The 14,843-nt window shown below is 49.4% G+C and overlaps 1 protein-coding gene across 1 annotated transcript in view; it reads right to left on the bottom strand.

The window, feature by feature from the left end:
• Window positions 1-14,843, bottom strand: part of LOC141154995 (cytochrome P450 2H2-like) — a 35,660-nt gene that overhangs the window by 10,970 nt on the left and 9,847 nt on the right. Inside the window, exon 2 of the mRNA XM_073641585.1 lies at window positions 6,341-6,503. Coding sequence (XP_073497686.1) covers window positions 6,341-6,503 — 163 coding nt within the window. The remainder of the gene's footprint in view (window positions 1-6,340; window positions 6,504-14,843) is intronic.

Below are 14,843 nucleotides of genomic sequence, written 5' to 3' on the forward strand. Positions count from 1 at the left end.
TATGTTCACACATAGCATTTTTGATGCGTTTTTGAACTTTTGCATTGCTTTCAACTGTGAAAAATACATTGACCGGTATTTGAGATCCTCATTAAAAAAATTGTTACCATTGTTAAGGAATGAGTCTCCTATACTGGTAATGCCCAGGCACTAAGTGCATAGGCTGAAAACCATTTACCCCTAGGGAATATACATGAACATACTGTGTAACATAAAGAATGTTAGAGGTAGGTCTCTAAAATTTTTTCTACGGGCATCATATATACCCTGATGATATAGAGATGGAGGATGAGGAGAAGGAAGAGAAACAGAAAATAAACAAAAACAGGAAGCGTATACCCATGTCTCGGTTTGAAGAGATGCATGGGAATAGACCCTCCCCTTAAAAAGCCACTGGATTTGTCTTTATGTTCCTCTGCTGTCATCCGATGGCGTTGACAAGTCTGTCCCATTCCTTTGTTCCCCTGCCTCTGCTGCATTCTATTTGTGTATCCTCGCCTTTACTCCTTGGTTGTCCAAGAAAGTGTGACCTCTGCCGCCATCGTTTTCAGATGGGAATTTTTTAAATAATTCCTCCACAAGGTTCTTCTGGTACTGAAACATTTTACTATACCTCTCTGCCACAAGAAGGAGAGATACAAAGTTTTCCTTGTAGCGTGGGTCTAGAAATGTGACCAACCAGTCATTGCTGTCGGCCAAAATGTGAATGACGTGAGGGTCACAGGAAAGGCAGAGGAACATAAAAGCAGCCTTGTGTGCCAGACTGGTAACAGCCAAGTCTTCTCTGTCCTGACCAAGAGGATGACTGTCCATGCTCTGTTCCTCATCCTCCACCTCCTCGTTCTCCCTGTCCTCAGGCCATCTACGTTGAACAGACTGTATGACAGTTGTGTGTTTAGTACTGCCTGAAGGGCAGGAAAAAAGCTCCTGTTCCTTCTATTCCTCCTCCTTTTCCTCCTTCTCATTATCACCCAATCCGCATTGGGATGAGATGAGGCTCGGCTGTGTGGCATCATCCTGTATGGTTCCTTGCCCCATTTCATCGTGCTGCGCCTGCAATGCCTTCCTACTTTGCCTGTCTGAAGGGTAGACTGTGACAAGCATAGGGTCACCAGGTCTTATATACCGTATTTTTTGGACTATAAGACGCATTTTTTTCCTCCAAAATTTTGGAGGAAAGTGGGGGGTGCGTCTTATAGTCCGAATACTATCTCCCTGTATATTCTATGGCTCTGCGTGGTAGGAGGTCTGGGGGAGCAGCAGCGGGGGATCAGCAGGGCACAGGAGGCAGCAGCCTACTGCTGCAGCCTGCGCTGTGCCCGCTACTAAAGAAAATGAATATTCCCTGCTCCCCACGCCCATGGACATGGGGAGCAGGGAATATTCATTTTCCTTAACAGCCGGCACACTGTACCGCAGCGCGGCTCCTTCTGCGCTCTGCGGTGTGTGTGCCCACTATTAAAGCTCATGAATATTCCCTACAACCCATTCCCATGGGTTGTAGTGAATATCCATGGTCTTTAATAGCAGGTACACTGACCGCAGAGCACAGCAGGAGCCGCGCTGCGATACAGTGTGCGTGCTCTCACACTGTGTGAGGGTGCATGGCAGGGACGCCATGCGCGCCCTGCCATGCTCGGCTCACACAGTGAGAATGTCAGCAGCAGAGTGGGACAGCTCTGGAGGAGAAAGGAGGTGAGTATGATTGTTTATTTTTTTTGTGGGCAGCAGGATGGGGGCTCAAGGGGTGCAAGGCATACCAGGATGGGGGCTCAAGGGGTACCAAGCATACCAGGATGGGGGCTCAAGGGGTACCATGCATACTAGGATGGGTGATCAAGGGGTGCCATGCATACCAGGATGGGGGCTCAAGGGGTGCCAAGCATACCAGGATGGGGGCTCAAGGTGTGCCAAGCATACCAGGATGGGGGCTCAAGGGGTGCCAAGCATACCTGGATGGGGGGCTCAAGGGTTGCCATGAATACTAGGATGGGGGATAAAGGGGTGCCATGCATACCAGGATGGGAGCTCAAGGGGTGCCATACATACCAGGATGGGTGATCAAGGGGTGCCATACATACAAGGATGGGGATCAGGGGGGTGCCATGCATACCATGATGGGGTATCAAGGGGTGCCATGCATACCAGGATGGGAATGAGGGGGGCCATACATACCAGGATGTGTGATCAAGGGGTGCCATGAATACCTGGATGGGGGATCAAGGGTTGCCATACGTACCAGAATGGGGGATCAAGGGGTGCCATGCATACCAGGATGGGTGATCAAGGGGTGCCATGCATACCAGGATGGGTGATCAAGGGGTGCCATGCATAGCAGGATGGGTGATCAAGGGGTGCCATGAAAACTAGGATGGGGATCAGGGGGTGCCATGCATGCCAGGATGGTAGATCAAAGGGGTACCATGAATACCAGGATGGGGAATCAAGGGGTGGCATGCATTCTAGGATGGGGATGAGGGCCAGGTATACCAAAATTGGATGGGGGCCACATATACCAGGAAGGAGGGACCATACATACCAGGATGGAGGATATTAACAGAATTGGGGGACATTACACCAATACCAGTGTCAGCAGCAGACTCCCTGCCCTATAACAGGGCATACATGACCACATTTTTTTATTAAATTTTTTTTCCTATTTTCCTCCTCTAAAACCTAGGTGCGTCTTATGGTCCGGTGCATCTTATAGTCTGAAAAATACAGTAGACCTGATGACGCTATGCGGCCAGCCAATCACTGTAATGCCACAACCAGCATGGCTAAGGTATTACAGTAAGTGGCAAACAATGGGGGCGACAGCCTGCATGTTAATTGGCTGTCAAAGAGCTCCAAACATGTGGGACAGGGACCCGAGTTTTCCCCCGAGCATCCTGGAAATACTCGCCGAGCACCGAGCATGTTGAGCAGTGAGATGCTCGGGAGAGTACTGAGCAGTAGTGAGCATGATCGCTCATCACTATCCCCAACATTAGGAGTCTGTGACCGCTGAAGTTTCTGCTGAACCCCTAATCGAAGTCAGTCGCCTCAAGGGACAAACTCCAAAGCTGCTCTGCCAGCACCAAAACTGGATCCATAATAACCTGGAAAAAAAAACACACAAAAAAAAACAAAAAGTCAGTTTTTTTTTTCTTTAAATAGCTGGTGATAATGTCATGCTAGGTATGGGAAGAGCCCAGCATATGATGGGAAAAGGGGGGAAGTCCAGAAACTAGGGAAAGTGGGGAGTGGAGACCCCTAAGGAGTTCTAATAAAACCCTGCCTCCCCTATCGTCCCTAAATAGGTTCTGCACTTATTGCCGAGCAGAATACATTAGCCCTGGCTGACCCTAGAGCTAGGCCCTAGGTAGGGAGGGGGAGAGGTGAGAACTAGTCAGCCTCACTGCAACTAAAGATAAACTAAGGTAACAGACAAAGGGATACACTTTTAGAAGACACCAGAGAGATCACAACCACAATCCACAAAAGATCTCCAAGGAGAATCCAGCTGACCGCCAGAACTTCAGACCTGAACAGAGGATTTTACTATATCACCAGCAACTCTCTGGAGAAAGTAAGTGTATTTAAAGATCCAGCAAGGTTGTGCCAATTAGCAGCAGCAGGTAGAGAGCACCGCTGGGTCCTAGAGAGAGAGGGATGATTAAAGGATCAACAAGGTGTCGGTAAGGCCAAGCGCAGCCACCTTCTACAGCTGGATCCAAAATGACTGACTGTTAAACCTGACACACCTGTGACAATGGTTCAGTCCTATTGTGTAGGAGAGGTCAGTCAAGTTAGATTATTCCATAGGGATTTTTCCAAACAAAATTACCCTCCCTGGGTCTAGTGCTGAGTCTACACTGCTACTCCCAGTCTCTCTTATAGATTTACACGCTGACGTCATATTGAAAGCGCAGTAGCCAATCAGTGAACTCGGCTGCTGAGCTTACTAATTGTCTGCAATGCTGTTGACATGATGTCAGCTAACCATAACATACACAGGAAGTGTCTTTGGAGACTCAGTGCTTCACCTAGAGAGGGTGATGTTTTTTTTAAGCTAACAGCAGCCAGGAGAAAAGGGTTTTCAAAAATCCGAAACTTTTTTAAGACTTTATAGTCTATGAAAGTCACACTAACAGTAACATCCCTGGCGGCTTGCTGGCATGGCTTACCACCTCCCACCATGCAAGACCGCCATCTTACCTATCAGTCCAGCCTGCACACTTTGCTGCAGTACCTGCTGTGTGAATGTCTCTTGTCTGATTGCTTAGGGCGGCTGCGCGGTTACTGCCTGTAACTTATAGTTACTGTGTGCACAGTCCTAATGCGTTCCCAGCCTATTGCTGTGAGTCACTGAATACTTAAACCCCCTCCACCCAGTAGGAGGTGCCTGAGCAACACTTTCTTTCAGTGTGCTCTGTGCAACTGAGTTGCCAGGTCCTGTCCTGTATCTTGTCTGTTTCCGCCACCCTGGGGGCTGTATACAGAGGCCCGTTACCTGTATCTGTGACTTCTTGTCTGTTTTCGCCACCCTGGGGGCCAAGTTCCCAGGCTCGTTCCTGTATCTTGTTCCTGGTTCAGTTCCTGTCTGAACAGTTTCCTAGCCCGTTACTTGTTTGTCTCTATGTCCGTATCTTCCCTTTTCCTGCAGTGTTTTAAACTGCACCTAACTCCAACTCGTTGTCTCTGTACTTCTGTTTGTGAGATTAGTGTCCACTCGCTACTTCATTGTAAGTACCTTGTGTGTATTTGCTCTGCTCTGCTTGTCTATCGTACTTGCGGGTTTTGCTCTGCTCTGTTTGTCTACCGCACCTGTTGGTTTTGCTCTGCTCTGCTTGTCTACTGCACCTGCGGGTTTTGCTCTGCTCTGCTTGTTTACTGCACCTGCGGGTTTTGCTCTGCTCTGCTTGTCTATCGCACCTGTGGGTTTTCCTCTGCTCTGCCTGTTTATCGCACCTGTGGGATTTGCTCTGCTCTGCTTGTCTACTGCACCTGTGGGTTTTGCTCTGATCTGCTTGTCTACCGCACCTGTGGGTATTGCTCTGCTCTGCTTGTCTACCGCACCTGCAGGTTTTGCTCTGCTCTGCTTGTCTACCACACCTGTGGGATTTGCTCTGCTCTGCTTGTCTACCGCACCTGCGGGTTTTGCTCTGCTCTGCTTGTCTACCGCACTTGCGGGTTTTGCTCTGCTCTGCTTGTCTACCGCACCTGCGGGTTTTGTTCTGCTCTGCTTGCTTACCACACCTGCGGGATTTGCTCTGGTCTGCTTGTTTACCCCATCTGCGGGTTTTGCTCTGCTCTGCTTGTCTAATGCACCTGCGTGTTTTGCTCCGCTCTGCTTGTCTACCACACCTGCTGGTTTTGCTCTGCTCTGCTTGTCTACCGCACCTGCGGCTCTGTTCCTGTATCCCAGTCTGTACTGGTCCCTATCCTGCCTGCTTTCCTACCTGCCAGTACCCACCGGTCGGCATACCAGCCATGCCTGCCGGTACCCACCTGTCTGCATACCAGCCGTGCCTGCCAGTACCCACCTGTCTGCATACCAGCTGTGCCTGCCAGTACCCACCAGTCTGTATGCCAGCCTAACCTGCCTGCTCCTGCATTCCCCGGTGTGGGTCAACAACTGTGACCGGGGTCTGACCTGGAGTAGCACTTGGTCCCTCTGCTCGGTTCCTCCCTGGTTCACGTAGTCGACTGAGCCGCCGTGCGACCTTGGTCGGACCGAGTTGATACTTAGTCACACCCCTCCAGGCACTCCTCGGTTTATAGTCCAGTGGGATCACTAACCACACTCACACAAGTCAGTCTGGGCGTGTGCGCAACACTAACTTATGCACTCTGTAAATTTAACATTTGCTAGACTGAAGTCAAATGGTTTGTATGTGTGTAAGTTTGTGGTGTGAAGTTCCAGAATGTTTATGTGTTCTTCCAACAAATTGTGACCAGAAAGTGCCATCACTGCCACCGCCCTGAGGTTCACCTACTACCATCAAGCATAAACCTTAGAATCTGCAACTATTTCTTTAAAATGGGACCTAACAACCTCTACCACAACCTTACAGGCACTAAAACTGCTGGCACGTATTGCGTGAAGTTTTGTCAGGCACACCCCTGAGGAACACAGCCAGAAGTTGTTCAAGCATGAGGTGTTTGGCCTACAGACCTATGTCAAAGCCAAAAATGCCTGAAGCTCATGGAGCCTGTTAGCCAATATAACAAAATTAAAACAGTAGTAAAAAACTATACTACCCAATCTACATGATAAAAACTGGCCAAAATTGCATTGTTGAATACATGTACATACATTTACATACATTTTAAAGACGACATATGTCCTACTCACCATAGTCACCAAACAGAACAGAGAAAATCTCAATTATTCCCCTGTCATTAAACACATCCCCGCAGTCGACGAGAGCTTCCTTTACTGTGTCATATCCCACTATTATAACAAAGTTGAAATTAACAATTTGGAACGTGTACACGGGGCCATATTTTTCACTCAGCTGCAAAAACAAAGAAAATAGAGTGAGATGAGAAGATGAAAAGACTCAGAATAAAAATGAAGAGTAAAAAGGAAAAGTAATTATTATTATTATTATTATTATTAATTAATGGCCTTCAGCGTGATCTGGAGCCATGGCGACTTGATGAAAGGACAATTTGTAAAAAGATCAATCTTGTGCAGCCTAGATAAGTCCATCAGGGTTTTCTCCGCCATTATCTTGACTGTATCGAGCCATTGGGTTGCTGGTCTTCTTCTTCACCAAAAAATGCAAAAGTACAAAATATAAAGCTAAAATCATCAAAGTTCCTAAAAAGTCATCAGAACCCAGGAGTCACTGAATCAAATTAGCGACCATTAATATAAGAAAAAGGGCAAATAGTAGGGGTAAAATCAGAAAAAAATTTAGTTATTTATGATAATATGACGATGTACAGTATGTCAAATAGGTTTTCTGGTTTCGGGAATCCACTGTTCCTTCTGCTGCAGTTTAATAACAAACAAATTGGGCTTTACCCCTGCTTCCCGGGTCCAACATTGATGCTCTGCTGCTGCTCCCAATGTCTGTTATCGTGTGCAGCGCTCACTTCACCTCAACAGCGCTGCAGCCAATCATGGAATGAGCTGACGTCAACTTGATCAAAGACACTAAGCTCACTGACTGGCCACAGTGCTATCAACATGACATCAGCGCTGCAGACAATAGCAAACACCAGGAGCAGCAGAGACTCCGAACTGGACCAGGGGAGAGTGAGTAGATTTTTTTTTTTTTAACAAACTGCAGCTGGGAAGGGATTTTCCAAAACTGGAAAACTCCTTTAACCCCTGTATGACGTGGAACGTAATAGTACGCCCCACGTCATTACCCCCTGTTCAGTGCAGGCTCTGGCGCTGAGCCCGCACTAAACCAGGCACATGAATCGCGATCCATCCATGGCTATTAACTTGTTAAATGCCGCTGTCAATCTCTGACAGAGGCATTTAACGCGCGCAAACAGGATGCGCACCACTTACTCTTACTCACATCACTGCCTGTTTGCTATGAGGGCCGCCCAGTGGTCGGCGCTCGTAGCAAGTGAGCAAATCTGCTACACACAGGCGATCTGTTCATCTCCTGTATGTAGCAGAGGCGATCAGATAAGTGCTGCTTCTAGTATCCCATGGAGACTATTGGAGCAAGCAAAAAGTGAAAAAAATGTTTTTAAAAATATAAAAAAAATATAAAAGTTTAAATCACCCCCCTTTCTCCCCATTCAAAATAATAATAAAAAAAAACCTCACACATACATTTATTTGATATCGCCGCGTTCAGAATCGCCCGAAAAGAATTAATCCGATCGGTAAAGGGCGTAACGAGAAAAAAATTCTAAACGCCAGAATTCAATTTTTTAGGTCGTTGCAACATTGCAATAAAATGCAATAACGGGCGATCAAAGCATCGGAGCTACCCCAAAATGGTATTAATAAAAATGTCAGCTGGGCGCGCAAAAAATAAGCCCATACCCAACCCCAGATCCCGAAAAATGGAAATGCTATGGGTCTCGGAAAAAGGCACACCATATTTTATTTTTGTAGCAAACGTTTAATTTTTTTTTCACCACTTAAATAAAAAAGAACCTATACATTCTTGGGATCTATGAACCCATAATAACCTGGAGAATCATAATGGCAGGTCAGTTTTAGCATTCAGTGAACGTGGTAAAAAAAAATCCAAAAAACAACTATGGTATTGCACTTTTTTTGCAATTTCTCCGCACTTGGAATTTTTTTCCTATTTTACAGTACACGATATTGTAAAAGCAGTGATGTCTTTCAAAAGTACAACTTGTCCCTCAAAAAATAAGCCCCGACATGGCCATATTGACTGAAACATAAAACATTTATGGCTCTGGGAAGAAGGGGAGCAAAACATGAAAGCTCAAAAACAGAAAATGCTCCGGTCATGTAGGGGTTAAAGCCTTCTATCCAGGAGGGCTGGAATCTGTGTGACTGTAGGTTCGGATTATACATGCTTAATTTGTAGAAGGAAACTGTGGTGCCACTGAGGATTCAGTCGCCACAGAGGTACTGCACCTTACCTAGAAGTGTGGCATCTTCTTCTTTCAGGTAAGGATGGAGTACTGCCCGGGACCCCCAACACCTGCACTCAATACTACACTACTCCAGGCCGGCTGGAAGGGCACTATGCACTTCTTCTGCTGCCCTGTCCCTGGCTGGAGTGGGGGAAACCAAAGAGAGGGGGAACCAGTAGTGGGTGTAGGTGGAGGACGTAGTAAAGGGGAGCACTTAGAGAATAGATATAAAAAGGGAAGCCATCTTAGTTAGGGAGAGTGCAGTGGGTGCAGTACAGCCAGTGAGTAGTAAGGAGAGGAGGGGAGCAGAGTCTCTTCAGGAGCTCTGTTCCACTGTGGGCCTAGTGAGAGAGGCCCAGGAAAGGAGTGGGAGCAAGGGAGGAATGCTCCGGGAACGGAAGGGATCCCAGGAGGTACGGTGAGTGCAGGACAGCACCCGTACGCCCGAATCTGCCAAGAGTCAGAGGGATCTGGTCGCAGGAAGAGAACCGGTCCCTGGACCAGCCGTGTTACTCCAGGTCTCGGCTGGAAAAACCGGAGGTTTCTGCACTTTCATGGTGCTGTTGCCACAGCCTCACCCTAGTTGCCGTGAAGGGCATCAAGTAGGTCCGGGAACTCCAGGTTGCCCAGAAGGGACTTCAGAGCACCCAATCGGGACTGTGTGTGGGGAGCGCAGGGCAGGAGGGAGAAGTCCCAGTGCCGGAAGTCGCCAAAGGAAGGAACATAAGAAAGGGGGTCCCGTTAAGTGCTTCTAATCTACCTGAAGGAGTGCTGAACCCCTACCTGGCAAAAACAGTGTGACGCGGGAGTCTGACACCTGGACAGTGTACCCAAGGAACCTAAAAAGAACTGTGAGTAAACTCGGATGACTGCACTCCACTGTTTCTGTCAGTTTTTTCCATCACGCTACCGCGCCTGCACTACAACACCCAGCATTACCTTCAATCCTGCCCCGGGGGCCTGCTCCGCCTGTGGGGAGCAGAATCATCCCTGCTGCCATCCCATCACCCCCGGAGGTCTGCAGCAGCGCTGGTCACCATTACCAGACACCACAGATGGCGTCACGAGACAAAAACTGTTAACAAAACCCCTTTTAAAGAGTGACTACAGAGGACGGGCCCGGGAGCTGACTGCCGTGACATCCCACAGAAGGTCAAAGCCCGGGTACCGAGTTTCCCCCATATCCCCCTTGGCGAGTCACATTCTTCCTGGTGTCACAAACAGGATTTCGTGCCCGTTATCACCGGGTACTGTGTGCCATATTTGAACTGTTTTTGCTTCACCGAATTTGGCGCCCGCCCCAGAAGAACGGGCGCCATTATGTGCTTACTCAAAGAAAACAAGGAATCGCCTCCCATTGTGGGCCGGCTCACAAAATGGCGCCAAAAGGGAGGCCCGCCACAAGCAACCGTGACCATGTATGTAGATGTGTCTATCAAAGTGGGGGGGCCGCTCCTAGGAGTGACTGACAACAGGCTGCCATGGAACCGCCCCCGAAATGGGAGAGGAGGAGGAGAAAAGCAGTGGAGAAAGGGTGTGGTCTTAACCAATCTAGACAGACTGCACCCAGCAGCTAGAATGGAAGGAATCCGGTATCAAGCCTCCACCTCTGGCCTGCAGCAACATGTGCCCCCCCCTCACCATGGAGGGAGAAACAAGCAAGCTGTCCCCGGAGGATGCCGAATTCCTCCAGAGTGAAGTACAGGAGTTGACCCAGCATGTAGAGAAGGCCCAGCAAGCAGCGATCACATTGTGGAAGGAGGAGCTGCTCTTGAAAATCACAGCCCGGCGGCAGTCAGTGCTGTGTGCCACCAGCGGCACCCCAGCCCCGGCGGAGCCTGATGAGCGCCAGGAGGCCGCGTCCAGCACAGGAGCAGGTAGGAGAAGTTCCCCTGTCCCGGGTGCTGAAGGCGCCAACCTGCTCCTGGGCCTCCTGCAGCACTTTCTGTCCCCGGCCGCGTACGCCCTGGAGCTACTCTTGAGCCAGGAACCTCCACCCCCGGGCGCAGACTCTGCGGACCTGCTGCTCGGCTCTCTCCCGAAACTGCCAGCCCGGCACCTGAGTGGGTGTATGGAGCTCCCTCGTTTGACTGGTCTGCCAAGTACAAGGTCCAGCAACAACGCCCTCTACTCCCCTCAGCAGTGCCCCCGGCTGCCCACCATGAAGGAGATGAATATAGGTGTGACAACCGGGGGGACGACCTGATGGGGTTCCCACAGGAGACCCAAGCTCAAGCTCTGCAGAGGGAGGAGTTCTGCAGACATGAGCTCCTGCAGCTGGCAAGGGAACGGTGCACTCGGCGGGTGCGCAGGGAACAAATGGAGGCCAGGAACTAGGCCGCCAAAACCCAAGTCCGACAAGAACAGTCCGCCTGGCCTAGTCCCCATGCAGAGGGATTAATAGTCAAGTTTGATTTAGAGGCCGGATGGGGCTTTATCCGCGACCCACAGTTTGACAGAGACATTTTTGTAAATTGGCGGGATGTCGAGCCCCACCTGGAACAGGGCCATCCCGACCGGAACTAGTACCCTGATGACCGTATCACCTACACCAAGCACTACGGGGAACGCGGGTGGTATGCCCTACAAGTGCATCGAGTGGTCGAGGAGGAGGAGGACATGCCCCTGCAGCCTGAGGCTGATGACTCGGCTGGGTCAGTCGGCAAAAATCAGGCGTACCCCCGGCGAGGACACCACCACTAAGTCAAAGTGGGTGGACATACTGTACCATAGTTATCTGTAAGGGTGCAGTGAAGAAAATTTGGTTTTGTGTGAACTAAAAAAATAATTATGTGTACATTAAGTTACCCGTAAGGGTATAGAGACTTCTAGGCAGAGGACTGTGAGCAGCCAAAAACTTTCCATTGTATATAGTTGCACTTATTAAAGTGCCCTCTATTGGTTTTATCCTAAAAAGACCACAGAACAAAAACCCGTTTGGCGTGGCCGAAGACGTGGTCCAACACCAGAATCACTTATGCCCTGTAGCCAAGCCCAGGGCCTACGTTGAGGGTTTTCAGGCAGGTCCCTCATGCTGCTCAAATTGCGCCGTTACCAGTAAAATGGACACCTGGTATTGGGACTCACCGTAACCTTAAGAAAATGTTCTATAAGTGTAAAGGAAAATGTTATTTAAAAAGTTTTATAATGTTTCTGAAGAATGTAACCAGTAGTGTTGAGCCACCCCCGTAGTGTTCGAGTTCGGTTCGGTTCGTCGAACACCCGTGTGTTCGCCGAACTGTTCGTCGAACTGTTCGTCGAACACCTTCGAACACCGTTAAAACCAATGGCAGGCAAACAAAAACACATAGAAACACATAGAAAACACCTTCAAAGGTGTCCAAAAGCTGACAAACTGCTCAGAAGACATAACTAACACATGGAAAAGTGACAAGTACATATAGTCATGCGAAAATAAAAGAGGTGGAGGAGTAAAAGGAGGGGGAGACACAGATATAGGCATGTCATGCCCTTCTAAAATCCAAAAAGTGAGAAGCCGACACGGCCAGTCCGCTCCTGCCCGTGCCACCTCCGTGTCGCCGGGTTTGTGCCAGAGCCGCGGTGAACCCTGATGGCCAGCCCCCCTCTCCCAATACTGGTGCCTGTCCGCTGGTGGGTCGAGCGAGCCCCCCTGTGGTGGAGGCAGCTCTAAGCTTTTTAATTTAAATTGTCTCTCTAATTTGAATGAATACACTTTAAATCCATTTACAAGGATCTATTGGAGGGCAAGTCTCATGCCAGCAGCCGCGTAATTCCAGCTCCAGTAGCGTCCACTAAAGCTGCTGCAGTTAAAAAGCTTTTATAAGGATCGAGCTCGGCTGTCCACCGCAAGGCATCCTACTGCCAGTCCCAGCCCCTATGCCTTGTGGTGCCTCCTGATGCTCTTCACTAAGTATCCCATGGTCCCGAAGCATTTCCTTTGAAAAAATTAAGTGTCTAAACTACAGGTGGTGTAGCTTGCTTAACAGCCGGGATAATCCGCTGACTAGCAGACACTGCTACTAGGCACAAAGTATTTCCTGGGCTAGATGCAGTTAAAAATTTGTAATTAGATACTCTCGTTGGATGCTGAGAAAGCATTCCATAGAGTCTCCTGGCACGCCATATATGATTCTCTTAAAAAGCTTGGGGTAGGGGTCTAGGGGACCCTTTTATAGCCAAAATCACGGCCCTGTATCACAATACGTCACCTAGGCTGAAGATAAATGGAACTGTAGCACCCTGAGGGCTCGGTTGCTACAGACGTTTTGCACCTCACCCAGAGGTGTGATATCTCACTCTCAGGTAAGGATGGAGTGTGGATCAGGACCCGACACCTGCATGCATTACACCACATTGCCGTGGGGCAGGGCGACCAATATGCCCCTGAGATGGGCACGACAGTCCCTGTCCCTGGCTGGAGTGGGGGGAGGGAACACTGAGGAAGGGGAACCCTGTAGTGCAGGAGCAGGGAGGAAGCAGTTCCTGGGTGCATTGAGAAGGGAGTATAAAAGGTGGGCACCATCTTAGTTCAGTGCAGAGAAGTCTGAGCAGAAGTGGCAGGGAGCAGGGGCTCTGCATGAGCTCTGCTCCGGAGGCGGGCCTAGTAACAGAGGCCCAGGCCTGGAAGAGGGAGAAGGAAGGAAGAGGAGCGGAGAAGTCTCCAGGAACGAGGAATGAAGGGATCCCAGGGGTGCGGACGGGCGAGTCGCCACCGCACGCCCGAATCCACCTGCGTGGAGGGGTCAGGCCAAAGGGGGAGACCGGTCCCCGAACTAGTGGAGGCAGGAAGCGACCCTCAGCTAGAAACCGGAGGCTCTGACATTTTATGTGGCGCAGCCCCTCGCTACACCCGCTAGGAAGGCACCACATAGGGTCAGGGAAACTGGCGCCAAGTTTACCAAGAGGAGGCCCGAGGCAGCCGGACAGAAGTGTTGGTAAGAAAGGCCAGACAAAGGACACACAAAGGGGGTCCTGTGAAGTGCTCCAAAGTTATCTGGGAGTTGTCTGAGCCCCTCACCTGGTGAGCACAGTACGACGTGGGCAGCCGTTACCTGCAGACGTGGTCTGGATAATAAGAACTGTGAGTAAAGGCCCTGAACTGCATCACTGACTCCGTGTCGTTACTGCTGCTGCCCTGCACCATCACCCCCATCCTCCGCATACACTGCCCTGAGGCTATACTCCTCCCGTGGGGAGTTATGCTACGCTCTGCTGCACCCACAACACCAGCCTCAGTGGTCTGCCCTGTAGCGGCGGTTCACTCTGACCGCAATCCACGGGTGGCGTAGTCGGACATTTAAACATCAAAACCACATAAATAGTTCCGCCACTGGTTTGACCGCCCTGAGCCACGGAACCGGGTCGCCGCCACGAAGACTACAACCACCAGCATCCACCAAAAAGGGTCCGGCTCCGGGTGTCCCAAGGCCCAGGGGGTGCGTCAGAACATTTTCATCACCTTTCACAATCACCAATGGGACAAGGCAGGGATGTCCTCTGTCCCCTCTCTTATACATCCTAGTGACGGAGCACCTGCTCTCATCAATTCGCCATAACCCCAATATTAGGTGGATTGAGGTGGGAGGCACCGAGTACAAGTGCTCTCTATTTGCTGATGATGTCCTAGTATATATCACTCAATCACATACATCCATCCATGCTGTTATGGCAGAAATAGATCACTTTGTTACATGGTCAAATTTTAAAATCAATGCAGCGAAGTCTGAGGCCCTCGATGTCTCCCTCCCCAAATCCATATAGGATTCCATCCAGTCCAACTTTCCCTTTGCCTGGCCCTCACAGGGTATCAAATAATTAGGAATTCCTATTCATAGAGACCTCTCCCATCTATGTTATCTTAATTTTGGGCCCTTTATTGAACAACTCCATACAGACCACGGTTGGCAAGTTAGAACTGTAAGATTCACTACGTGAACCGCTGGTGTTTTGTGGAAAAGCACATGTACACTGCGTTCCAAATTATTATGCAAAAAGTGTTTAGGAGTGACAAGGGAAGAATTTGTTTGTTTGTCAGTTAAACTCATTGATGGTGATGTGTGTCAGGGCTCTTTATATCACTGTAAGCAATTGCAGACACCTGTGCTAATTAGTTTGGCAGGTGTGTCCAATGAAAGGCAAGACTACTTAAGAAGGCTCTCTCACATTATTAAGCAGCCTACATTTTCTGCCAAAATGGGAAAGAAAAAGGATGTGTCGGCTGCTGAGAAGCAACAAATTGTGGAGTGTTTAGGTCAAGGCATGACTACAATCAACATTGTGCGATGATC

This window comes from Phyllobates terribilis, unplaced genomic scaffold, assembly GCF_046119375.1.
Source record: "Phyllobates terribilis strain yellow unplaced genomic scaffold, ASM4611937v1 Scaffold_7__3_contigs__length_470593459, whole genome shotgun sequence".
NCBI lineage: Eukaryota > Metazoa > Chordata > Amphibia > Anura > Dendrobatidae > Phyllobates > Phyllobates terribilis.